The 26,621-nt window shown below is 37.7% G+C and overlaps 1 protein-coding gene across 3 annotated transcripts; it reads right to left on the bottom strand.

The window, feature by feature from the left end:
• Position 1: 1 nt before the first annotated feature.
• impg1b (interphotoreceptor matrix proteoglycan 1b) lies at positions 2 to 26,621 on the bottom strand. 3 transcript variants are annotated; one of them, XM_084392558.1, is made up of 18 exons: positions 26,054 to 26,576; positions 21,796 to 22,020; positions 19,588 to 19,754; positions 19,422 to 19,450; positions 19,000 to 19,028; positions 18,879 to 18,922; positions 18,638 to 18,787; positions 14,679 to 14,737; positions 14,031 to 14,212; positions 13,609 to 13,950; positions 12,607 to 13,454; positions 11,518 to 11,607; positions 8,597 to 8,816; positions 6,911 to 7,121; positions 3,607 to 3,792; positions 3,307 to 3,490; positions 2,382 to 2,462; positions 2 to 547 (listed from the first exon to the last, which is right to left on the bottom strand). In XM_084392558.1, exons 1-18 carry the CDS (start codon positions 26,118 to 26,120, stop codon positions 467 to 469), a joined length of 3,195 nt encoding a protein of 1,064 aa, XP_084248684.1. In that variant the 5' UTR covers positions 26,121 to 26,576; the 3' UTR covers positions 2 to 466. The 3 variants fall into 3 exon arrangements, with proteins under 3 accessions (XP_084248684.1, XP_084248685.1, XP_084248686.1); XM_084392559.1 differs by lacking the exon at positions 26,054 to 26,576 and adding an exon at positions 23,572 to 23,630; XM_084392560.1 differs by lacking the exon at positions 3,307 to 3,490 and having other exon boundaries at positions 252 to 547; positions 26,054 to 26,621.

The following is a 26,621-nucleotide window of genomic DNA, read 5'->3' as shown; positions in this document are numbered from 1 at the left end:
ATTTTTGTCTTTTTTTCCCAAGTGATACCATTAAGAGTTACAGAAATACTTAACATTCAATTTCTTTTTTTGGGACAAAAAAATCTAGAAAAGATGACTAGAATCTATTTTCTATTTAAGATACAACCCAATGTATCAATTGTAAATAAATACCTCATTGTGAGGGAGGAAACAAACCTTTGACAAGTATTCAAAGCATCCAACACATTACATGTCTCATATACAATTTACATTTTTTTTTTTTTTTTTCAGGTACAATTAAAAATAACTTCAGGAGTGATCTAAATCATATGTCCCCATTCCTGGAGGTATTCCTTCAGTTGTCCAAGAATATGGCTGATTCTTGAGTAGAGAGGTTGTATCAAACTCACCAAATGTCTACGAGAAACCAGCAAAGTTGAGTTGCTTGAATAGCGCTGAAGAGCTTTGGTGCCATGCTTAGCTTAAAAAAAAAAGTGTCTGAACATCATAAAACAGTCACTTCAAAGCCTTCACTATCAGGACTTCTCAAAACACAGCAAGAGGGCCTGCTGGACATCCGCCACGTCTGTAATACAACATGAAGAAAAACAACCTGGTCATTCAAGAAGCTAAGAAAAACACAAAATCAGCATCAGCAGTTGTGTTATGTATAAAATCGCAATGCAGCACACCTTCCTGTGACTACTTTAAAGGGATAATTCACCCAAAAATGACTTTTTATATATATATATAATATTTACTCACCCTAATGTATATCCAAACCTGTTTGAGTTTCTTTCTTCTGCTGAACACAAAAGAAGATATTTTGAAGAATGTTGGTAACCAGACTGTAGCCATTGACTTGCATAGTATTTTTTTTTTCCAACTAAGGGAAGTCAATGGCTACCGTCAACTGTTTGATTACCAACATTCTTCAAAATATATTCTTTTGTGTTCAATGAAAAAAAAAAAAAAAACACAGGTTTGGAATAACTTGAGGGTGAGTACATGTTCAATTTTGGGTGGGTGAACTATCCCTTTAAAGTGGGCAAAGTGAGCAGCTCACCAGAATCGCCAATATGTCCATATTAGATCCAATAAAATACATATTTAAAAGTTTACTTCATTCATTCAATTAAATGTTTAGGTGGTGAACTCTAGGTAAATTCCACACGCCTAGCAAACTCCCTACCTAGACAAAAGGCGTCACAGACATGCTCCAGACATGAAGATAAGCTATTTGGATGTGTTTGGTTAATTAGCAGTCTGAAGAATCATATTAGGTGCGTTTTTTTTTTTTTTAAAGCTTGAATGTGGTCGCTATTCACTGCCATTAACGTTATATGGACTTAACGTAATTTTTATTTTAGAGTGACGGTGACCTATCCCTCATTTTGGGTCATTTGTTGCTAATGCTAAATCATCGTAGGCTAATAGTCGCTCTGTGTCTGTTTTAGCGTGCAGCCCAGGAGGACAACTCAGTAGAAAGACATGTTTTCTTGCCATAATTTGTGGTACAATGAAAGAAAAACAACAACAAGAAGTATGATTTCTATACATATATATATATATATTTTTTTTTCGTTCGTACAGCTCCCACAGTGCATTTGCGAGTTCAGCAGACAACGATCGAAATGTTAACGTCAAGACAATATCGCTGATACGGTTTTACTCGCTGGAGGTAAATATCACTCAGTATGAAATGTATCTAATATAAACTATATAATTTAAACTAGTAGGTTATTTTATATTTTTTGTGCTTAATGGTTAAAGATTTGTGAGCTTATCAAACATGTACTGTCAGAATCCACAAGAAAGTAATTATTCGAATGGAAAATAGCCTAGCAGCTACATTAAGTTACTCAGGTGAGTCCGTTCATTGATAAACAAAGCAATATTGCCTTAATATTTTAGTTGTCAGGCTCATACTTTGTTTAATATTCTATTGTTTACAAATCCTTCATAGTTTACACTGCTAATTTAACAATTCCACTTGAGGATTAGAGGATTACTTTCAGGAATAATCAACGTGGCCTATTATATTAAGTCACACTTGAATGCATACAAATCTTGCATCAACTCTCATCCATGACAAATATTTAAGCCTACTAGACCAAATAATGCTGCTTCTGCTTTTCATTACATTACAAGATATTTATATATTTAATAACTTGTTTGAAATACATAGACATATTTATTTGGGTTCTGAGATTGTGGAAGAAAAATGTAACTGGAACTGAACGTTGGTGATGGGAAGGACGCAAAACATCTAGGCTAGTTTTATCAATATTATTTCCTCTTCTATATGATAGGTGACATTTTGATGGGAAAGATTTATCATCTTGATAGAATCAATCAAGCTGTCGTGATTATTTACGGTTGCTGTTTGAATCAAATTGGTTGTTTTCACACCAGCTTACCTCATTAGGTGTACACTGATGTAAGTCAACCATTTCTGATGTTATCTTTTCTGATCTTCTGGTGTAGAGTTGTCTGGGGATCTGGGAAAGGAATGACAGACCACAATCAGTCTTGAACCTTTTTTTGCCGTGGAGACAAAGTCTTGTTAAGCGACGAAGCAAGGTACATTTTTGGCACTATACATCGGTCAATATTTTGATGAGCAAAACATCTGTTGCTGGAGAAAAAAAAAAGTTTAATATTCATAATATCATTAGTTTAGACAACTACAGATGCACTAGTCTAAATGAGATGCAAAACCCATGCATGCTGTCCATAATTTCTAGTGTCCTCTTAGGAAAATCATTCCTTAATGTTGTGTCTTTGAAGGGCTCGGAAGAATAATAGTGGATTTCTTTTGTATGTCTGTTTTGAATACATTGTGTCTGTAACTTGTTATAGAAGAAAATATATCACTGTTTTTAATTTATTATGAATACATAGTGTGTTAACACTGGTGAGGATACTGATGCATGGATTTTTACTATAGCCTTTAGTTTCTTCTAGACAAAGAAACCCTCAAAAAACAGCTGATTCACCAAAAGCAACATATTTTTTGCTGAAGTTAATGTCTATTCTGTATAATCCTTCCCTTTGCCAAACTGCACTCAAATTTGGTTTGGTTTTCAAATCGATTTCAATTTCCATATGGATGTGTTTTGGATCGTATTTGTAAGGATCAGATTTAGTGTTTTTGCTATTCTGATACCAAAAAACGAAGTGGATTTGAGTCAGATATGCCAACAACAAAAAATCTGATTAGAATCTCAAACGAAGGACATAGATATGATTTAATCATGGGTTGATTATGGATGTTAGTAGCGGTCATGACATCGATTTAAGTAAATAGATCATTAAGAATACCTTCTTGGTTGTAAACTTTACCTCAATACTAAGTTGTATACTTTCAAGTGATCGAAATGTGCCTTGGCCTGAGTGTTGTAAGGAGGCTGAGTCAGAGCTCATGGGACAGAGGATGCTCGACACATGTGTTAAGACCCCATCGTCATTCTCAAAAACTGGATTTACTCTCATAGTATTACCAAAGGGGAATGCAGATTGTGAACGCCTACAATGCAAAGGAAATCAGGTCTTAACACCAACATGTTTAAAATGGGTCAGCACTGCAAATCCAAATCTGAAAAGAAAAATCAAATGTCTAAATAAAAAGAAAACCCTTCTTACACAAGTCTCAAGCTCTTTCTGGTCCGTATACATTTCTTGTTAATGAAAATCAAGATGCCTATCACAGCACAAACCACTGAGAGGCTTCCCACCATGCAGGCTACGAGAAGGAGAGGGTCAATGGGCACAGACACCAATTCGTTGCAGCGTTCTCCGTGGTAGTGCCAGAATTTGCCTACGGGACATCTAAAAGTGGTTGAGAGAAAACAATTTAAGAGAAGTGTGCATGCATAGGAATGTGGCAATTTTTTCCAAAGTGCCCATATTATGCTTTTTCCTTTCATGCAGTGTGTAATATAGCTTTTTGTAAATGTAAAAGCTCTGCAATGCTTTGAAGATCAAAGTGCACAACAAATAAAGTTAATGTCTTCTGAAAGAAAGAATCGATTCTGAGCTGTTGAAACGAATCGTCAGCAATTCTGAGCACTTCCTGTTACATACCTACGTAATAATGTAACAAATTTGCTTAGTGGCAGCCTATGGTCTTCCGCGAACAACGTATACTTTGACCTGTCCTCAAACACTGTAGTTGTAGCTGAGGCCTGGAAGAGTTTGGTTTGTGTTGTCGACATGGCGAGAAGACGATATTTTTAGCACTGCAAATCTACTTCAAAAGGATTGAGGACTCGCACTGGAATTAATATGGAAAAGCCGACGCTTTCGTTTCTGTTCGTATCGCTGTGTTTACAAGCGCAGAGGAAGCCTCCGGAGCTGAAATTCAGATATGGTGATAATAGGCATTTCATTTCCGGCATGGGCTGTAAGCGGTAGACCAATCACAACTGACTGGGTCGTCTGACCAATCAGAACGGAGTAGGCTCTTGGAAAGGAGGGGTTTAGAGAGACTGAATCTTTGAACAACCGTTTTAAGACTCTTTGAGACATGAGTCTATATGCAATGTATATTATGAAAAAATTAAAGTGTTTTTTGACCTTGGATGCATGTAGAGATTTTGTTGGAGACCAAAATTAGGAACCTTTGAAATAGCATAATAGGGGCACTTTAATACATATTTTTAACACCAATGACAAATAAATTGTTAAAAAAAATTGTTTTCTGAACTTTGTTCAGCTTCATCAAAAAAAACATTAACAAACAAAACAAATAAATAACTAAATATCATAGTGAAGGGGACAAGGAGACCAGGAACTTTCAGACAATAAAAAAATGTGCAAAACGTCCAACATATAGACCTTATGTAGCCCCGCCCCTTTTCAGCGCTGCACTCGTTGTGTTCTTTCTTCTGGTTTGTAATGCATGTCCACAGCATGAAGGTAAGATCTTACAGATTTATGAATGGACCACAACCTGTCACTGGGGTAGTCTCTATAAAGGAACTTCATAGTAGTAGCCTACCTTAAGGGTACGTATATATGGAAGCTTGTTTCCGCCACGGAATAAAACAATTTAAAAGATAATTGTGACTTTTTATCTTGTAATTTCTCAGAATTTCAAGTTTATATTTTTTTATAACTCACAATTGCGAGTTTATATAACGCAATTCTGAGATAAAAGTCATAATTGTGAGATCTAAAGTCACAATTGCAAGAAAAAAAAGTCATATTTGTGAGATAAAAAGTTGCAATTACCTTTCTATTTTATATTTAGTGGCGGAAACAAGCTTCCATACTAATATGCTCTAAGGTATTTCAGTTTTTCTTGATTGCTTAAATACTATAACCAGGCTTTTGAACTAAAATTTCAAAACCATAACGCCATTTATCAAAAAGGACACCCATTTCCCTAAACTATTAACACTATTCCCCTGTTTTGACACATGAGTCAGATTTGTTGAACTGTCACTGCAAAACTCTACACACAAATCGCTTCATTTCTCATTGCCTACACCATGCTGTCATTTAGAAAGCATTAGCATTCAATATTGTTCACTTTCAATGTTCAATTTCAGTCAGCACAGCTTCAGCTAAATTAGCATACAATTACCCAAGTGGAAACGCTAAGAGTCAAAATTGATCACACACAAATCAGAACCTTCAATAGATAGATGAAAGGGCCAGAGTCAGTTCATTCAGTTTTGGAAAATGGATCCAGAAAGACATGAAGGAAGAGGTCGAGGACACTGGTGTGTAGGAGGAGGAGGAGGAGGAAGGGCAAGGGCAAGGGCAAGGAGACAAGACACTCTAGTTTCCCATGTCTTTGTCCATGGTATGACTGAGGGAGGCTGGGCTACGAGTAAGGCCAAATCTGAGTCGCTTCACCGTCGCCTCAATCATAACCTTCCGGGAGAAAAACAGGTAAAGTACTTCAGTCTGCTCTGTAACTTTTGAGAGCTGTACTATGTGCTGTTACAACACATACATGTACAGTAGCGGTTGCACTATACTGTAATAAAAAGAAATGCATCAAATTGCCTCACATACAGATAGAGTTTTCTGAATGCTTCAATTTTGTAAAAAGGATGTTACAGTTGCAGTAATCAGTACTTCTATTTTTCTAGGACACAGAGACGATGAAATGGAAGAAGCCTGCCAAATATTTCAGTTGATGTGTGCCAGCGGGGAACAGGCATGCAAGAGGATTTTACCCTTCTGTCTGGCTAGGGCCAATATAGCCTGTGATGTGGACGAGATTCTCTGGCCTGACCCAGACCAAAGACCAGATGCTGAGGCGGAATATATATATATATATATTGTGTGTGTGTGTGTGTGTTGTAGTGTGTAGTACATGAATGAATAAAAATGTGCCAATGTATCCATTGGTTGTGTCTTTTGTGTTCATAATGTGAAAAAGTTTGTGAGGGGGGAAACCACAAGCAACATAACTTACCAGTTTTGGAAATGTTGTTTTAAATTTATTGCACCAGTGTGTAAGACTATGTTGTAGTGTGTGTTTGTGAGGGCTTGTGTGCGATGTCTGAGGGGCAAAGTTTGTTTTTTTTCAGCAAGAGTGAATGGTTTTGAGTGTAGAGCTTCATTTTGACCTGAAAATAGGATGTTTGGGGAATTGGGTGAGACGTTATTGTGTTTACTGTTTTGAGAATACGAGGCATAGTTTCAAGAAATGTGTTTAAGCATTCGAGAAAAACTGTAATAAGCACCCTTTAAGGGTACACAAATAAGGTACATGTGTACATTTAAAGGTACTTCCTCAATGACAAGCTGTTGTACCCCTATACTTTTTGCACATTTATTTTCTGGCAGTGCAGGTGAAGAACTTTGTGTGCTCAAGTGGTTTTGGTTTTCCCCTACATCCTTGTAATCTCCATTGAAATTAATTCTAAGGAAAGCAGCAGTTTTAGAAGTTCTTAGACATCCTTTTTCTCTTTCAAAGGTGTTAACGTACCTGCAGGTCGCTCCGTGTCCTGGTATAATTTCACACTGGCCTCCGTTCAGGCAGTATTCCGGCTGTAGGTCACAGATGCTCGTACAGGGCTGGCCGTTTACTGTGCTGTAGCCCGGATCGCACAGACACTCGGGCTCTGTGGTTAACGTGTTCACCACGCAGCGGGAGAACTCGTTACACGCCGTAAACTTACATGGATCGACGTGATCGGCTGGATTAGACAATGAGAACTAATTGGATTGAAATACTTGCAGCCAGACAGACAAAGACGATTAAAGACTTAATACAGGTGTTGGTATCCCTTTACGTTAATGTGGATGATTTTGTTTACTGTTCTGCCCCATTCGCACTGACAGCATTTGTATTGCTGGATGTTTAAGGTCTGGATGCCCTAATATAATTGGTGGAATTTGTAGATGCCAATAACATTCGAAAATCTCATTAAAAATTAGATGCGTTGTTAAATAAAAATAAGATGAGATTTTAATTTGACAAGGAATCAGTTGTTGCTAATAATTAACATGTGGTCTGGTGAAATTGGCAAGTTTCATTGAAATTTAATAACTTCTGGGCCTTTTTACAGCAAATCGCAGTCAGCGTGAACAGAACTTTCTTAAAAGGATAGTTCACCTAAATTTTTTTATCATTTTAGAAAATAATTTACTCACCCTCATGTCCTTCCAAAACCTGTATGACTTAGTTTCTTCTGCAGAACACAAAAGAAGATTTTGAAGAACATTTGGACCCCAATTAACTTTCATTGTATGGACAAAAAAAAGGAACATTTTAGTTTAGGGTCCAATTATTACTAGGATATTGGCTGTTTATTAGTACTTATAAAGCACATATTAATGCCTTATTCTGCATGACCATATTCTACATCCCTTAATCCTACCAAAGACTATAGATTAGGAAAGATGGTTCACTCACTTATGAATGGGAGAATCTGCGACTCGCAAAATAGGGGAATACGTCCTGCCTTCTAAGTGAAAGAGCAAGATTGATAAAGGGGACAGTTCATATCAGATTTTGTTGCGAGATTGGCATTTAATTGTGAGATTGGCAAGCAGTTTATGAGATTTCAGGATTCCCCCATTCGAATAGATAGGACTTGGTTTTGGATGCCCGAAATAGCTGCTCGGAGGCATTGCCAATATGGCCGCCGAGTTAACAGACTTTCCTTGAAAAGGACTTTGATCCTGGCTACTCCATACCTAAACTTAACAACTACCTTACTAACTATTAATAAGCAGTAATTAGGAGTTTATTGAGGCAAAGATCGTAGTTAATAGTTAGTAGTGAGAATTGGACCCTAATCTAAAGTGTGACCTAAAAAATAAATGATCTTCTTTTTGTTCCACAATAGAAAGAAAGTCATAGATATTTGGAACGACATGAGGGTCAATACTTTACAGAATTTCCATTTTTGGGTGACCTATCCCTTTAGATCAAGGGTATCCAAACTCGGTCCTGGAGGGCCACTGTCCTGTAGAGTTGAGCTCTAACTCAAACAACACACCTGCCTGGAAGTTTCTAGATTGCCTAGTAAGGCCTTGATTAGCTGGTTCAGGTGTGTTTAATTGGGATTGGAGCTGAACTCTGCTGGACAGTGGCCCTCCAGGAGCAGGATTGGACACCTCTGCTTTAGAGGAACTACCTGTTTTCTCTTTTCAGCACCGTCCTTACCTGCTTCCACATCCACTGATTGGGAGTCAATTTCCATATCCAATCTCTTAGACGCTGCATTGCAGAAGTCCTCGAGCACGCACTGCACCCTCTCCGTAACATTGTACGGAACTGGTTTGTTTAATTTCATCTTGCTGTTTACCACCACACTGCCATTCTTAAAGTTCAGAATCTCCAGCTCCTTAAATCCGGTCAGGTTGGACTGTAGATACGGCAGGAGCTGTGGGAAAGTAGAGATCAAAGTGAAATCGAGTGAGTTGCGACTTCTCTTTCCTCATTGCTGACTAGTGCAGAATGGTTAATTGTGCATGAACGTAATGCAACTCAGATGCAAAACTTTTGGGATTGTCAATTCTAAAGCAATTCTCCTCAATTCCTCAAAACTAAACGATTTTGGCTAGTGTCTGTCTCTCATCCTATTACAATATGCAAAATCTTCTCAATGCTCATTTCATTCCGCATGAGGAGGGCCAGTTAGAGATAAAGACGGTTGTTCAGGAGAAATAGGGCATAGCAGCTCAGTCATTCATCTCAAGCTCAAGATTTCAAGAGATTGATTGCACCAGTCAAACAAAAGATGGAAGTCTTGAGGATATGACATTTGCACAAGAGTCTTATAGATTATTAGCGTTTTGAAAATGTTACTCAATAATTCACCATTTTCAACTTGGTATTTTTGTTTAATGTATTAAAATGAAAACCTTATTAATTACTTAGTTAATAGATAATGAGGAATTAACAATTCTGAAAGTCGAAAAGCCTTTTTAAATATTTAACCTCACAATTTTGCATTAAAATAAAAATGTTTTCACATCAAAATATAATTAATATTTTACATTTAAATATTACAAATGTTTTTGTTTAATTACTTCAAATTAAATTTGATTTATTTTAAAATATTATTAAGCATTTCATAGTTAAAGGAGAAAAGGCTTCTGTTGTAAACATATTAATAAATACAAATACTAGGAGAACAAAAGGCCTGAAGGCCTGAGATGTTGTTGTATTTAACTAAGTGCATGTAGTATAACAGGAGATAATCTGTATTAAAAGGTAGACCTTATCTGCCAGTCATAATCAACCTCTCACCTCTCGGCTAAGTGCCAGGGCAGAGCAGGTGTTATTCTTCCCCACAGGGCAGGCTTTGACTCACAGCTTAGTCTCAATCAATGTTACTGTCTGGCTGATGCCAGTGTCGTGACCTTTAATTGTCATCACAGGACAGAAGGAATCAGCTAATATATACAGTAGCGTTCCTTTCCAAATAGTTTAATAAATTAATGAATTATCGCAGGCAGCAGCAGCATTGTAGTGTATCCCTATTTTTGAATACTGATTCTAACACTCTCTATAGCATGGTGCCTTGTATCTACTGGTTTATAGGGATCTCTTTCAGTGCTGTTCTGTTCTAGATTTTTTATTATAATTTTAAAATATGTTTAATACTTGTGAATATATTTTTTTTAAATGAAAACTATTTTTTTGGTCTCCATGTCCAATGGAGATGGTTGCTGCACAAACCAGTAGAGACAGGAGTAAAAGAGCATCCTACAAGGTCGAGAGGCTAAAATCAATGCAAACCTAGTATAGGACTAACATATTACAGTTGTCTCTACAAAAGCGACAAAAGCGTTGAATTATAAATGGGCGAAATTGATGTGTACAGTGAAAAATCTATTTTTTGCAGAAATTGCAAGAACATAAATATCTAGCGATTATCAAATTACCCTTTGAAAGCCCATTTATGAATCAATAAACCAATTTGATGGCCATTTTACCCAGATACTTACCAGAGTAGTTCCTGACCAGATTTTTAGTAGTTCATGTGATAATCCAAAAGGTCTCATAGTACTGGCGTTAGTCATGACAAACTACAACACAATACTAGTTTGGGCAACCACTTATTTTGGGAAATGGAGTTTTGTATCTTAGGATTCACACAAATAATAATAATAAAAAAAGTAAAACAACATCTTATGGAACAGAATGATAAATTGTACAGTAGTCGCCTTTAGAACTGTTCTGTATGAAAATAATAAAATTGTAGACTAAAACAGGTAGGAATAGTCATTATTATAGTCTTTAACACACATGAAAACCAGTCTGGGCCAGTCTAGATTGACTATTAAAAAATATTTTAAATATGTATCTTAAAATAGATTGCATTCACCCAGAACCATTCACAAACAAGCCAAAAAAGTAGCTACTGTTTCTCTGTGTTTTGCTTTTATTACAAATAATTCATTGAGCTGTTAATTTTAAAATCCACAAAAGTGCTTTGTCATTGATGTAACACTCTAATAAATAACATTTGGAGACTGATTACATTCAAGGACACATCTCACCGAAGAACAATTCTAAACCATTAGGCTGCGTAACCAACTAAAATCAGTTCTGAGAAACAAAACTAGACAGCAAGTCCTGTGAGGGATTTTTTTTTTTTTTTTTTTGGCATGCTCTGTTTTTGGTTGTTTAATTCAACAGGATTGTGAAATGATTTCCTCTGTGTTTTACACAAGTAAGAAAAAAAAACAAAAAAACTTTATTCACAGATATACAGGTTAAGCATTTGATATGAGCACATACTCTTATAATGCTTAAATGCACATATTCTATGCACATATAAAGTTTGCACAGATCCTGAGAAACCAAAATATGCACAGAGCAATAAGGCAACACTCACACTGTCAAGAATTAAACAAGTACCAAAAATATGTTGCAGGTTTGTGCAGATAAGCCATAGAGTAAGTGTTTAGCTTTGGTTAATGCTGGTTAGAAAGCTCATTAATCAGTACCGGTAGTTATTAAACATGGTTATTTTGATCAGTAAGATCAGATGTGGAAAGTTATTAGACGAAGGTGCAGAATCTAGTGCCAAAAAGTGATTGATTATGCTTTTTCAAGCTTGGATATAGATGTACCGGTATTGTGGCTAATATCTTCTGTTCTCTCTCAGTCTCTTGACTAGAGGCCTCAGGGTTTGGCGAGTCGCTTGGTTCAGAGAATTGTCTCTAGTTGAAAAAACAGGATATTATAAGATATAATCTGAATAAAAACAACAACACTTAAATGTGAAACTGCAGTAAGATTGGCTAAGAGCTGTTCTGAAAGGTCCATGTTTGTAATACTCTTGTCCACAATGTATGTGAGTGTATATGAGTGGTGTAGAGTGGAAGTGGAGTGTTTCTCCTTGGGTGAGTAGGTTTTTTTATTTATTTTTTTGAAGCAAAAGTTGCAATTGGCTTGTTCTGGGCAGGTTTTCTCTCCAGTGAGCATGGAGTGACCGGTGTGCAGAAAATGGAAAAAAGGATGTGGAGCTGAAGCGGAGTGATTACACATCATTTTGAACTGGGAGGAAAAATGGCTCCACTCATATGGTGTTCAAGTCTATGTTGCTTGGTGATATGCAAAGCGTAATGCTTTGGTTTGTTTTGGAACAACTGGCACAATTTTGTCTGAAATTTAAGCTACTCAGGTTTCACTTCTTGTTTAGTGAACTAATGTATGAAAGCAATATCACACTAACAATCTATCGGTATATCGGCACAATTGTAATTACCTAATTGTAGCTGTGCCGATATTCAGTATTACACCACTCTTGCTTGTGTGAGATTGCATAATTATGTTTTGAAATGACCATACATGATTTCACCCTGTGTTTTTCTGTTGAAATTGAAAAGTAAGGTAAACAAAAGTTCATAGAAAAACATTTGAAGTGACAAAGTAAGTATCCTTGCACAAAATGTACAGAAATGTAATTCAATTTTTCTGTCAGTCACCCAAACCCTTTTTACATTGGCTTTATAGAAAAATGCATATTACATTTCGAACAACACTGTTCTCAGATGCCATCTGCCAAAACACTGTAGACAAATGACACACTTTATCTATTCAGTTTCCCAGCATGCACTGTGGCACAAAAAAAAGTAAAAAAAGTAAAGCTAACAACAAAGGGAGGATAAAAAGGCATGTATCAAGAGAAAGTCAAAGACAGAAGTGTGTTTACCTACCAGTTCAAGAAACGTGTTCTCCAGTGATTTGTACTCGGGGGAACTCTTGTTGAAAAGATCCTCAGAAAACATCAAATTAGTCACACGTAAACTAAAAAACACCACTAACTCTTTGGCCTGGTTAGAAGCCATCATCGAAGGAGTGGTAACGTAACCTAGAGGATGAGCCGAGGATTGTGGATTCTCGTCGATCTCTGAGGGGAATCCACTCCCAAAGTCCAGAGTCTCGTCCTCATCAGACTGCTCTACGTCTTCTTGTGTGTCTCTGCCATTATCTGTACTACCTTCTTGTGGGGGATGTGAAACTGTCCAGAGAGTCTGTCCCCCTTCCTCTAGGAAATTGTCCGGGGTCAGGTGTGAAATGAGGTCTTCTGTGGGCGTTAGCGCAGAGGGAATAGCTTCAGGGAGAATTGGTTCTGAACTGGTAGGTCCAACATGATGGAGTGTGTCTACAGTGGCAGTGACAGATGGAGACTCGATGTGGTCACTAAGGTCAATTGACGGGGGCAACTCCGGGCTATCAACTGAACTGGTAGGGTATGAAGGAAGTCCTTCGGTAGAGGTCTTTAAAGGTTTGGAGGGGCCAATTGTGTCATCTTCTTGAAATACAGAATCTTGAGCTCGCTTAGTAGGGGTTAGGGATGTCAAGATTGATGATGTTGCCTCTGCAGGAATGGCCTCTGGTGTCTTATCAAAATCCATTTCAGGTTGAGCTGAAGTAGATGCTTTAGCTACTTCAAAAGATTCCAAGTCTAGTGGTGGAGCCGTGGCAACAATTTCATTTCCTACATCCTCTTGGACTTCAGACAACTTTGATAGGAAATCCACTGTAGTGGTTCTTGGCAAACCTGGAAAACAAAGAACCGGCTTCAGTGAGTGTATTTTAAAGTGCTTGGAATCTAATGTGAAATTAATTTTCTCATTCATAGGCTGCCTAGCTTAAGAGTCTTAGTAGGGAAGCAGGTGCTCTTGTGCACTACTCACTACAAATGAGAAATTTACCTTTGATATCTAAAGGGTCTTCAGTGATTTGACTTGCCGTCTTAGAACCCTCAAGTTGGGAGTTGCTGATTAGCTCTGTGGCTACTACTAGTGTGGGGACATGGGACGATGTATCAAGTACTTTATATACATCACTCCTTTCTGTCTCCTCACCCGAACCTGTTTGAGTCCTATCAGGGCCTAGATCCCCAAAAAAGTTGCCCACATTTCCAGAAGGCGCAATAGTTTCCTCCGAGGTGACGTTTGTGGACTGTGTACTCATTTCCCCAGGTAAAAATCTCGATTCTTTACTCATTTCAGTACTGGATCTTGTGTTTTCATGCTTGTCTGCTGTTGAAGAGTCTGTACAGGGTGATTTAGGTAAGGTTAAATATTTGTAGTCTGTCTAGGGCCTTTATATTGATTATATTGATTTTGTGTACCTGGTTCGAAAGTTAGGGAAAGCACGTCCACAAGAAGTGATGTGTCCTCACTTAGCGCCTTGACCACCATGCTCTTTAGGACTCCCTCTATGCCATATTCATCTGTGGAGTCTGTGTCACCTATGGTCTGTGTCCCATCAGTCTCAAACACTACAGCAAAGCTCGCTGCAACACCTCCAGCTCTGACCGATGTTATGAAGGGAATTGTAAGAGGTTTGTTATTCACCTTAACACTCTTGTTCTCTGTAAAGGATCTCAATGCCCATATAAAATCTCAATAATCATAATTATCACTGACATTTGAGGTTGAGACTTTTTCAAATCTGAGAACTGATTATACACATTGTATGTGTCCTCCATTTGAATGTATTTTATATTTAAAAGCATTTGTGGTTTCTGGAACTCTAAAGTCAATCTCAACAATACATGAGGGTTAATTTTTATAAGTATACTACAGTCTGCAGTACAACACAACATAATGGTACAGTAATTGAAACGCAAGTTGTTCTGAACACAATTTGCCAAGTATTTCTTCAAATACTTACCCCGAGTTGCCCCTGTGAGAGAATTACCCATCCAAAAATACAATTTTCAAGTTCAATGGACTGCAATATATCGTTGAATCCCACAGTTCCAACATCAACCTACCGAAATCCCAGCACTCGAATCTCTTTAAACCAAGGAAGTTTGTTGAATACATGCAGCATCTGCAGAAGTGTAAATGAAAAATATTTTTAGACATATTTGCAATATCTCTTTTTTTAATTACAATATTCAGTAATCTTTGTATGGTAGGTTACAAAACCTCAGATTATGGATTGTCAGACATGCTGCCACGCTGTAAAATCATGTGCCATGGCTCTAGTCTTTTTTTAACTAATCTCATGCTGCCTTCTGAAGTTACTCAATTCTTGTTTGGATTTCCTGTAATTTTATCTTTTACGGTAAGCTACTTTAAAATCTACTATATAACTTTGTCTTTGCCTTGTCTATGTAGTTTGAGAAATAGACAACCACAGGGGCTTATTATTTATTTGTTTTTAAAATGGCAAAAAAACACACAAAAAAAACACTTTGAGATGTTTTCTAGAATGTTCTTAACACAATTGCACTATTTCTGCTTATTTTCTCAGAATTATGTAATTACAGTTATCACTCACTACCCATGAAACTAGCTGTTCCTTGACAATAATTCAGTACTTCATATAGATTAAACTATATATTAAGTTAAAGTCCCCCTGTGGTGAATATCAAGGTTTTAATGTTGTTTTAATGTGGTGATTTTAATATGCTTTAAAGGTGCACTGTGTAATATTTAGGAGGATCTGTAGACAGAAATGCAATATAATATACATAACTATGTTTTCAGTGCATATAAAGACCTTACATAATGAAACGTTATGTTTTTATTACCTTAGAATGAGCCATTTCTATCTACATATACACCTTGCATTGAAATGTAACACCATTTTGCGCCGACATGTTTCTACATTAGCCCTAAACAAACAAACGCGTTTCGTCACTATTGCTGTTCTTCGTGCAAAGAAGCTAGCTAAAGTCAGCGAATAAAACATGACACAATGATGAACAAGTAACAATAATATTCGCAATAACATATTGTTTTACTGAATAATAAAGTACACATAATTTCTTAATTTATCTTTGTAATGAAACCTTATTGCTTAACCCTTTGATGCACAACATGGGTCTAAAAAGACCCGACTGAGTTTTAATTTTCTATATCTTTGCAAGAAATTAATTTCATCATTCAGTATTCCAGGTATTCCTCAATTAACTTGTTTTAGATCATTAAAAATCCTAATTGAAATTTTTCATTTCTTACTTTTCTAATAAAAATCGTTTTTGTATCGCAACCCTTCTAATGCGCAACATGGGTCTAAAAAGACCCGTATTCATTTCCTATGTTATTTCAGTGATGGCTGAGTGTTTCTTTGCTGAATCTTTAAAAGATATGTATTTTATCATTTGTTATTCCAGGTATTCATTAAATATCTTGTTTTTGATTTCCACAAATCATTATGTTTATGTTTCCTTTCTTACTTTATAAACAAACACAGTTTTTGTATTTCAATTTTTTTTTTACATACATAGTTCTAAAATGACCCGTATTCATTTCCTATGTTATTTCAGTAATGGCTGAGTGTTTCTTTGCTGAATCTTTAAAAGATATGTTTTTTTTTGTTTTGTTTTTTTATTCCAGGTATTCATTAAATATTTTGTTTTTGATTTCCACAAATCATTATGTTAATGTTTCCTTTCTTACTTTATAAACAAACACAGTTTTTTTTATTTCTACATCAATTTTACATACATGGGTCAAAAATGACCCATATAGAAACCTTTGATATTTGCACACTTTTTGCAAGTAGGAACATTTACTGCAGAATACTATTCACCTGCCACACATTTCACAATTCAACATGGCTGCTTTTGTATATTTGATGCAAGTCTTATTTTATTTTAACCACACAAAATATTTTATATTTTGTAAAAGATGGACATAATATTTGAATATTAGGCTATGGTTACCTTGACCTTGTATTCCTAGTGAGAAATTACTTGTGAGAAGGAGAAACATGTCCAATACTATTAGCTAGCTAGCTGGTGACATATTCTAGCTAGCTAATGTTAGCTACACTAAAAAAAAGATTGCAGAATATGCCCAGCTGCCAAAGACAGAAAAGTCAGCAGCTGGTGTTCCCAGTGCACCAGGCCGGTGTGCAAGGAGCACAAACATGTAGTTGTCATTTGTGAGGCATGTAAGCACTAAGATGGCAATTTGAGATGCCGCTGTACCAGTGTGATTTTATTTTGTTTGTTGTATTTTCTTTTATTTGATCACATTCACCACAATTCAATACAGTTACACAGTTCAATTTCAGTGTTATCAGTTATCTGTGATATGTGAATGCTATGTGAGACAAAGTGGCAAATAAACATTTCAAGTGTTAAATGTGTTGTCTAAATCAGTGGTTCTCAATCCTGGTCCTGGGGACCCACAGCTCTGCACAGTTTGTATGTCTCCCTCATTTAACACACCTGAATCAGATCATCAGCTCGTTAGGAAAGAGCTCTATGAACTGAACTGGGTGTGTCAGATAAAGGAGACATATAAAATGTGCAGAGCTGTGGGTCCCCAGGACCAGGATTGAGAACCACTGGTCTAAATGACTGCTAAAATGATTAATTTGACAAAATGTTGTCTTTATTCTTTTGTTTTATCATGCTTGATAAGTAAATTTGATATAGTAACACAAAACCTAGAAAAAGTTAAAATAATAATTTTTGGTAATTGAAAACAAGAAATTTTTAATATTTATAAATCATGGAATTTATAGATCATGGAATATTAAATGCTTAAATAAATGTATCTAAAAAAAAAAAAAGTCCAGCCATGCATGAAATAACATGTTGTGCATTAGAAGGGGTTTCCATAGCTTGAGCATCAAAGGGTTAACTGGCTACTCTCTGCTGTCTCAGACGATGACATCTTTTCCTGTCGGCCACCGTAACTTTTGTTGGTTGCAATTCGCAACCTCACCACTAGATGCCGCTAAAAATCACACACTGCACCTTTAAGACAAACCATGTGCAAATTCATAAGTCAACACCATTACCAAGTATTTCTCCTTAAAACTGCAGTGAAAAAAAGACAGTCTCAAAAACGCGGTTTGAAATCGCTGGTGTTTCTGATGTCACAAACTACCTTGTCACATCATTGTGTGATCATCAAAGAGTGGATCTCTGGACCATAGACTGTAAAAAAAAAGATGGACGACAACCCGTCACTCTCTTCCATTGGTAAAAAGTGAAGCCGCCAAAGTCCTAATATGGCACTGACATCTTGCGCAGATTTGGGACCTGATTCTGTGCAGTAGTGAACAGGAAGTAAAGCTGCGATATAAAGGTCCTGCCCTCACTCCCGCAGAAACAGTTAATACAAAATCTACTGTGTGAAATATACAGTTATGGACATGTAGAAATTAGTTTTGTTTAGTTTCCATAGCGTCCAGTAGACTTCATGGAGAGGCGGGGTTTATAACCTATACTGGGACCAGCCACTGGGGGGGGGGGGCGATCGAGACGCTTTGGCTTCACTTTTCAGCACTTGTGCGGCACGCTTGCTCTGGACTGGTGTGAGTGAGTGGAGGCAGGGCTAATTTGCATATTCATAGAACCGCGTATTCTAAATGAGGCAAGGGTGTAGAGTTACATTCAAGCTATTTTAAAGCATGACGATTTTTTTTTTTCCCAAAGATAAAATGTCATTTTGGTGATCAAAGGTCTTTTTATGTCTTTTATTAGTTTTCATAGCTGTGTTCCTGTTTACATATTTCACCTGCTTTGAGTTCAACAACATCATGCAGGCTCTGCTGAGATGTATAGCCTAGATCTTTTAAAAAACATTTTAAGTCATTATGCTTCTGTTTCCTGTGCAATTATATGACATAGCTGATAGATTTGTTTGAGATTTTTAGATAAATGTTCTCATAATTAGTTCATTAGGTTCTGTTTTTTACCTCGAAACATCAGAAAATCCAAGTTAAATGGCATTTGTTTAATAGTTAATAATCATTTAGCCTAACCTGCTCGTGAAGATTGCGAGTGAGGTCTTCATATTGAGGGCTGCCTGGATCCCTCAGTAGTGCGCTGTAGACGGGGTCTACTACAGTCACGCTGAACTCCACAATGTGCTCCTCCATCCTCTGAGGGACAGCATCTGGTGCCCCAGTTTCCTATCAGATCAGAGAATAGTCAATTTGTTTGTTTCTAACTTCATCAGTATGTTAAGCGCATATTCTAAAAAGCACAAGTTAGTGGCCATACGCTGTCAGATTCCATGATGAAAAGTTCAGCGGGACTCTTTGAACCTGAAGCATAAAAAGCCATCAATCAGTCATGCTTTTATAAGATCAACCAGTATCTCTTTCGGATGGTGAGGACTTACATTTCTCGCCTGGTGCAGGTGTGAGAGCCCTAAAAATAATTGAAAACATGTTGAGAAGGGATGAATCAATCCGAGAATGATAAATGCAATAAAATTCATTGTCCCCGATAAAAGGGTTTACTGCATATAAGCCCGGGTATGTTTGTGTGGCTCTAACACCCAAGCGTAATATGTCTGGGCACAGATCCCTCTTATTAAAGTGGATCAGGTCAGAGAGCAGTGTTTAGCTAGGTCACCAAATATGAACAAACTTTGTTTTTTAAAGGACAGGCTGAGATTTTCTCATCTCCCACTAGTCAGGTGACCTCATTCTAGATGTTCTGAAGGGTTTAAGCCCTAAAAATGAAGACAAGTAAATCGCCATACCATGAATACTGAAACCAAGAGGCCCTTGAATTCAAGATCATCTTCGGGATTCTTACCTCTCCTGTTCATCTTGAGCATCCACTCTCTGTAAATTATATAAATCTCTTTGAGAATTTACAAAAAGAAAACCATTTTTTTTCAACTGAATGATATTGGCACATTTGGGCAGTATTGGCAAGACGATTGAGCTGAATTGGCAATCGGACACAAGCAGCTACTTACACTGGCTACCATGTCAAGATGCTCCCGTGTGCTACTAAAATTTCGGGCCAGATCCTCCATGCAAAGCGAGTCTCTCTGACAGGCGTACACCCACTGCTGGTACTCCATGGTGTCAGGAACTCTGTCAAGAAAGATCCGGAAGGCCTCCCACACAGCTTCTTGACAAACTGTTAAATAGCATGGGAATTATTTAGAGAAGGCTGTTAGAGAATTGTAAGAACGACTGAGGGGACTAACAGAAAAGACCTGATAAAAACAGGCCAGGACACCTAAAATTAATTATATGGACCGCTGACAGAGGCATAACATACTTAATAGTATTTAGTATGCAGCCATTTTCTGCCATTATCTGATTTTGCCAATCTAATTGAGAGTATCTCTTAACTGCATCTGACAAATAAATAAGCCTCACCTTTAGCTTGTTTGTTCCAGTAATTTAATATCATGCTATCTGCTTAAAATGTTTTGTCAGGATACCAAAAATAGTGATTCATGTGGTTTTATCTTAATTAACTGGTTTTATTCAAGCCAAAAATATTATTTGATATGACTAAATCAACCTGACAGCATTAGAATACACCAGTGAAAGTCATTTTTAATGGTCAGATCAAGGATAAATTGCCACTTCATCCTATTTACTCGCTATCATTTCATTCCAAACACATTTGACTTCATGTTGACTCATTTTATGATAATTTTATGCTGGATTTGCATCCTTTTGAAAGCTTCTGTCCACATTCATTGTTATCGCATGACAAAAACAAGTAGCACATTATTCATAACTTCTAGTGTTGTGTTCCACAGAATTCATACAGGTTTGGAACGACATGATAATGATTACTGGATTTGTTTATTGATCAGCTCACAGTTTTAATGTAACTAGTTTCATAAACACTACCATTCAAAGGTTTGGGCTTGGTGAGATGTTTTTGAACATTAGTCTCTTGCTCATATCTTATGGTCACTTGAACATGCCTATCCTATGCTCACCACATAATAATAATAATAATAATTCGTTACATTTATATAGCGCTTTTTCTGAGACCTCAAAGCGCTTTACATATGGAAGGGGGGAATCTCCTCAACCACCACCAATGTGCAGCATCCACTTGGATGATGCGACGGCAGCCATATTGCGCCAGAACGCCCACCACACACCAGCTTACTGGTGGAGAGGAGACAGTGATGAAGCCAATCAGTATATGGGGATGATTAGGAGGCCATGATGGACAGAGGCCAAGGGGCAGATTTGGCCAGGATGCCGGGGTTACACCCCTACTCTTTTTCGAAGGACATCCTGGGATTTTTAATGACCACAGAGAGTCAGGACCTCGGTTTTACGTCTCATCCGAAGGACGGTGCTCTTTTGGCAGTATAGTGTCCCCGTCACTATACTGGGGCATTAGGACCCACACAGACCACAGGGTGAGCACCCCCTGCTGGCCTCGCTAACACCTCTTCCAGCAGCAACCTTGTTTTTCCCAGGAGGTCTCCCATCCAGGTACTAACCAGGCTCAGCCCTGTTTAGCTTCAGTGGGCAACCAGTCTTGGGCTACAGGGTGATATGGCTGCTGGTAATACAGTAAAACAGTCATTTCTGTGATCATCAGTGTCACATGATCCTTCAGAAATCATTCTAATATGCTGATTTGGTGCTCAAGAAACATTTCTTATAATCATCAAAGTTGAAAACAGTCATGCCACTTGATATTTTTATGGAAACCATGTTACATTTTTGATAAATAGAAAGTTTAAAAGAACAGCATTTATTTGAAATAGATCTTATTTGAAATCTTTTACAAATGTCACTGACCCCAGTCTTTTGAACTCTAGTGTATAAAGTTGAGAATTAGATTAGATATTAAAACAAAAAATATTTTCAAGTAAATTTTTAACTTTGATTTTACTTTCCTTGCCTTATTTTACTGTATAAATAAAATAAAATAAAATAAAAAAATACACTGAAACACTAAAAGAAGAGGCAAGTCTAAAAAAAAGTTTCAAAAGTCCAAAAAAAAAGTAGGGACACTACTACTTGGCTCAGAGCCACTTTTTTTCTGGCTCGGCTTGATCCTTAATCTCCCCGAAGGCTGCAAAATGATTGGGAAGTTAATTATGATTTATGAGGATCTGAGGTGTTGTAGCCAAATTTGGCACTGATGTTCAAGGCTCTGTCCCCTGTGGTGTTTAGGGTAGAAGTTGTCCTACCTCTTAGTTTGTAGTAGGCTTTATGGCTGGTGATGATCTCCGCCATGCTCTCCTGAGGACACACTTTCACCCCCGTACTAAACAGCGCTGATCTCTTTGCTCGATGCCTGTCTAGAGAAAGTGAATCTCTGCCATCTGTCGACTGTTTGATTGGCTGAGGAGTTTCCAGGAAGTGCCTGTACTTCACATTTCTGATCCTGAGAATCAAGTCGTCAGCCGTGAGTTCTGCAAATGTCACAACAACAGCGTGTGTTCATTGTTTCAGAAGAGTTGGATTGACTTTACCTAAGGATAGTAAGCCGATGGATCATATAATTACACTTCATGTAATTGCGCTAGCCCAGAGACCATTTGAAACCTTTTAAGTCTATGATTAGTATGCTGAATGAACATTTAATTGGATTAAGCCTAAGTCAAGCAGTCGGTTATAACGCCATCCAGGCAGATGTTAAGTGCTTTCACTAGGTAAGAGTTGCAAAGGTCTGCTCTCTATTTGTATTAATCTAATTGCATTTGATTGGAACCACATCATTTTTTACACAAATTCAAAGTTGAAAGAAAGTCTTAAAAAAAAAAATGCTTGGTACATGTGTATGTTCTCAGGTTTACTACAGCAATTAAACAGGATAGTTCAACTGTTTTTGTTGATAATGAAAGTCAGTGGGGTGACAATGTTAGACCTTGTTGACTTTCATTGTATGGACAAAATATCTCATTTTGTGTTCCACAGAAGTCAAGTATTTTTGGAACAATATTAAGGTCAGTAAATGTATTTTTACAGTGATGTTTCATTCAAAGATCTTACTTGCTAAAGACCTTCAGGTTGAAGACTCATGCTGACATCTAAGAGTATTAAAGTAACTCAAGGTGACCCATCTTCTGACCTGTTACCTAATCAGTTATGGCCAGAGCTGTTCGAGTTAACCAGCACCTGCGGTCATTGGCCACATATAGACTTGCACCTGGTGTTTTACTGGTGTTTACAGAACAGTGAAGTTTAGGATGGATGGTCCTGAAATTAGAGCGACAGCAAAGCTCACTACATTAACTTCAGTTCATATCATTGTCACGGTGAACATATGCACTGCATAATGACAACGATGCATTTAATTACCGGCTTCAGTAATGAAGCATCGAACAATTATACAGTTAATAGCTCATATAAAAATACATCTGGATGTTTTTACATCAAATGAAGACCGTTTTGGCTAGTTTAATAGCTTGTCTCGTCTGCAGTTATGGCATATCATTTCCTCTTAGATGCTACATTCACAGATCCATCAAAAAACAGACAAATTGTTTGTCCCCTCCAAGATCTGAGCCACTTCAACAAATCTTGAGAAACTGAGATCATATTAGTTCAAATCAAAGCAACGTCATACCATGAGGGATTATAGGATTTAGGGCCTCTATTGTTTTCAAAATGAAGTGTTGTGTGACCAGCTGGTAAACTTCAGAGAGCTTCTTAAAACATTAAGCCCGGCTCAGCAAGGGGGTCCCTCAGACTTCGCTGGACCTCTGTTTACCACTCGCAGATTAGCATAAGCTTAGTTAGTAGTCAAGTAATAGCGTTAGCGATATAAGTATAGTAGAGGCTAAACACATACCTCTGTTTTTAACATTCTGCTGATAACTTTTAAAGCCTAATGTGTAATCTTGCTTTACAGAATCTTTTAAAGCATGTGATCAGTCCTCACTAAGACAGGATTTATCGTGTAAATTAGCAGATTTCTCTGCATAGCATAGCACAGCATAGCATAGCTAGGTATACGCTACCTGTAAATAGTGTTTTGGATGTTAATGTCCTTTGTTGACCAGGCTTATCTGCTGGTGAATTGCATAACCACTGAACCAGCACTTAAAGGCAGGGTAGGCAATTTGTTGTCTTTTCACATCCTGAGTCTAAATATTAAAACATGTAACCTATATGTACATATATCTTCAGTGGAAGTCTCAACATATGTGTTTCCATACCTCCGAGCACCCTGCTCGCGCAGACATCACACGTCATCAGCGCGTTGAGTTGTACACAGACAGTCACCAAGTGCCAAAAACAAACAGCAGCCGCCTTTAACAGTTCCACCTGAACCAAAACAACGAGCTTATGCTTCGTTCACGCCATGTCGTAACTGTAATTACAAGTTGGCAACCTGTGAAGTTCTACCTGAAGCTGTTCACGTCCTCAGACTTGGTTTTATGCGTTTCTATGTCAACACTATCAATGCTGAAATGAATCTGCAGCAGTCAAGTCTGGTACAAGTAAGAGTTCTTTACGTTCATTATTATTGTAATGTTATGTGCTTTGAGACATGAGTTAATTTAACGCCGTCTCTTGTGATGCTCTGCAGACTGTGTGCGTTCATGTGTTTTGAAGGAGGCGTAGCTTTGGAGACGCTCTGAAGGGAGGGTGAGATCTAATGTTTTCAAAGGTAACTTGTTATTGCTACCCCCTACCTTTAACTAGCATAAAATAGCCTGGGCTAAACAAATTTGGATACCAAAAAAGAAAATTGTATTCAGTAACTGTAGCAATCTCAGCTCAGGCTCTTTGGAACAACGTGCCTGTGGCGACATTTCTGCAAAATTATATTATTAGAGTTGGTTATACTTTGTCCTTTTCAGGAAATTTGTCTTGGACTCAAAGCTGCAATAGTACACAACATTAAAAAATATATATATAAATAAAAAAAAAAGAATACCATAACAATTACTACATCTTACTATTTAAAATATTAATAGAAACAGGTATTAATGTTATTTTTTTTGTAACGGTTGCTTTTACAAAGTGGAACTCTAGAACGCTTCCCTGATAGCAATAGTTGATACATTATGTTGCTTCTTGCATGTTTTGCTACACTTTCAAAATGAAATGTTCAGTGAGTGGAATGTGTGTTCAGTGTGTGAATTGTGCCTTCAGTTTGATCCGAAACAGATGAACGTAAATCTGGTAACATTTTATGATATTGGTTGTTTTATGTCTCACTGCAGTTTGGAAATGAAGTAAAAGTTGAGCGCTCTGTTGTGTTTGAAAATAACGTACTACCTACACTAACCTTTATTGTAAACCTAACTGATAATGTTAACAAAAGCAAACGTGAGATAAAAATAAATTTGCTGAAGAAACCATGCCATTTTAATTGGGCTCAATTAGTCTTTGAGCTTGTTTATCATGACTAACCTTTCACGATACTGTACTAGGTGAGCTACTGAGCGAATTTACTATGTCTGAAAAACCATATGTATGGAGCTGGTAAAAGTGTTTTAAGGTCATAACATGGTATTGTGCAAGGAACTGTGCAAGGAAAATAAGTCTTAATTAATGGATAATCTACCCCAAAAGGAATACAAGTTGGTGTTTTACTGCAACTCGTGTTCCTTTAAACTTGTTTGAAACTGTTCAAAAATCTAATTATTGTCGTCATTCATCTGAGACTTTGGTGTCAGATCAGATTGGACCTTCAGTCTAATTATTTTGATCTGACACAAAAGATGTCCTGTTCTAGAGCCACATGTGGCCTTATTAAAAGATGTTTACAGTGGAAGACAGTTAGCAGATCACTCCGAGTACAAGGGTCTCAACAATGTGTTTCAGGGTCAGAGAACATCTGACCACATCTGTTAATTAGCAAATGAGCAGATGTTGGGCCACTGTTGCAATTTCTCAGAGATAGCAGGGTGACTGATTTGATCATGTGTCCCGCTGCTGTCTGTGAGCCTGCCGAGCACATGTGCAGACATGAGGGGCGGCGATGCTAATTGAGCTGTACTTCTGAAGCGATGAGCGAGGCCCCACAGCAAAGCTACAAGCCAGAAAAGATTAGCGTTCCACACGGCCACAAACAGAATGCCTTTTGTTTCCCTCTCCTAATGAATGGAGCTTCTGAACACTGCAGCCAGACTGGAGGCATTCAGAACTCGCATGAAATGTTAGCAAAACACGAGCATATTGCACCGAAAAGGAAGCGCTAATGGCGTGCGTGCCACAAAAATATTATCAAATGATTTGTCATAAGGCTTTGTTTAGCATAAGAGAAATCTTTGGGGTTTCTTTTATGTCCTCACAAATTGGCTCCTAAAATATTTAAAAGCTCATTCGATCACTGAGGGCGGAAAGAGGCTATTGTGTGAGGAATCGCATAGGCTGTTGCAGCTCTGAGGCGTTGTACATTACCAAAAGTACTGTTTTTGCTGAATTCTAAGACTTTCTTTGAATAAAACAAGCAAATAGCATTCAAACGGCGTTCAAACACCGACTTACCTCTGATTCTGGTGGCTTGGAGGGTAAACAAGAACAGAATGAGGAATAATCCTGTTTTCAATGGCATGTTGCAGTAGATTATGTCCTTTTGGATGTAAAGTTGCTCATTTGGACAGAAAAGACAGTCCGTATTGACTTATCTGACATCTGAGGGAGAAAGAGTTAATTTCCATCGACTATGTGTCCAGGTTTCCATGGACGGGGCTGTGTGTGGGCACTACTGTAGGTTGGGTGGTATTCCTGACAGATGGTACAGGTTCTCGGGTACGATTTAGTCTCAAGTGTGCGAGTGGGTGGAAGATGCTCTTCAGGGTGTGAGGGGAGTGATGAGGTTAAAAGCGTTGCCTCTTTTTCTGGACTAATCTGTTTACCTCTCACTGACTCCTAATCCCTGTGGGCCCACGTGGTGGACTATCTTCATCCTGTTAGTAGCCTTCTGGACCAGCATCTGCTAGCCTCCGTGCTTCGGTCACAAGCCACTCGACTAGCGTACTTGCTCTCTTTCCAGTCCGCCCGACGCCCCGTCCCTCTCAGTCAGGCCCACTCGACACAAGTTTCTCAGCCCTCT

This window comes from Rutilus rutilus (genome assembly GCF_951802725.1).
Source record: "Rutilus rutilus genome assembly, chromosome: 21".
Lineage (NCBI taxonomy): Eukaryota > Metazoa > Chordata > Actinopteri > Cypriniformes > Leuciscidae > Rutilus > Rutilus rutilus.
Note: the sequence above shows the minus strand (reverse complement) of the source record. Positions and strands in the feature narration are given on the sequence as shown.

Bases quoted from the DNA above. Each gene is read 5' to 3' on its own strand.
- impg1b (XM_084392558.1), bottom strand. From the start codon at position 26,120: ATGCCATTGAAAACAGGATTATTCCTCATTCTGTTCTTGTTTACCCTC. The intron at 13,455-13,608 runs GTAAATTTCTCA...TTTGTTTTCCAG, and splicing joins AGACCCTTTAGATATCAAAG to GTTTGCCAAGAACCACTACA. The intron at 11,608-12,606 runs GTAGGTAAACAC...TTTTTCAACTAG, and splicing joins AGAACACGTTTCTTGAACTG to AGACAATTCTCTGAACCAAG.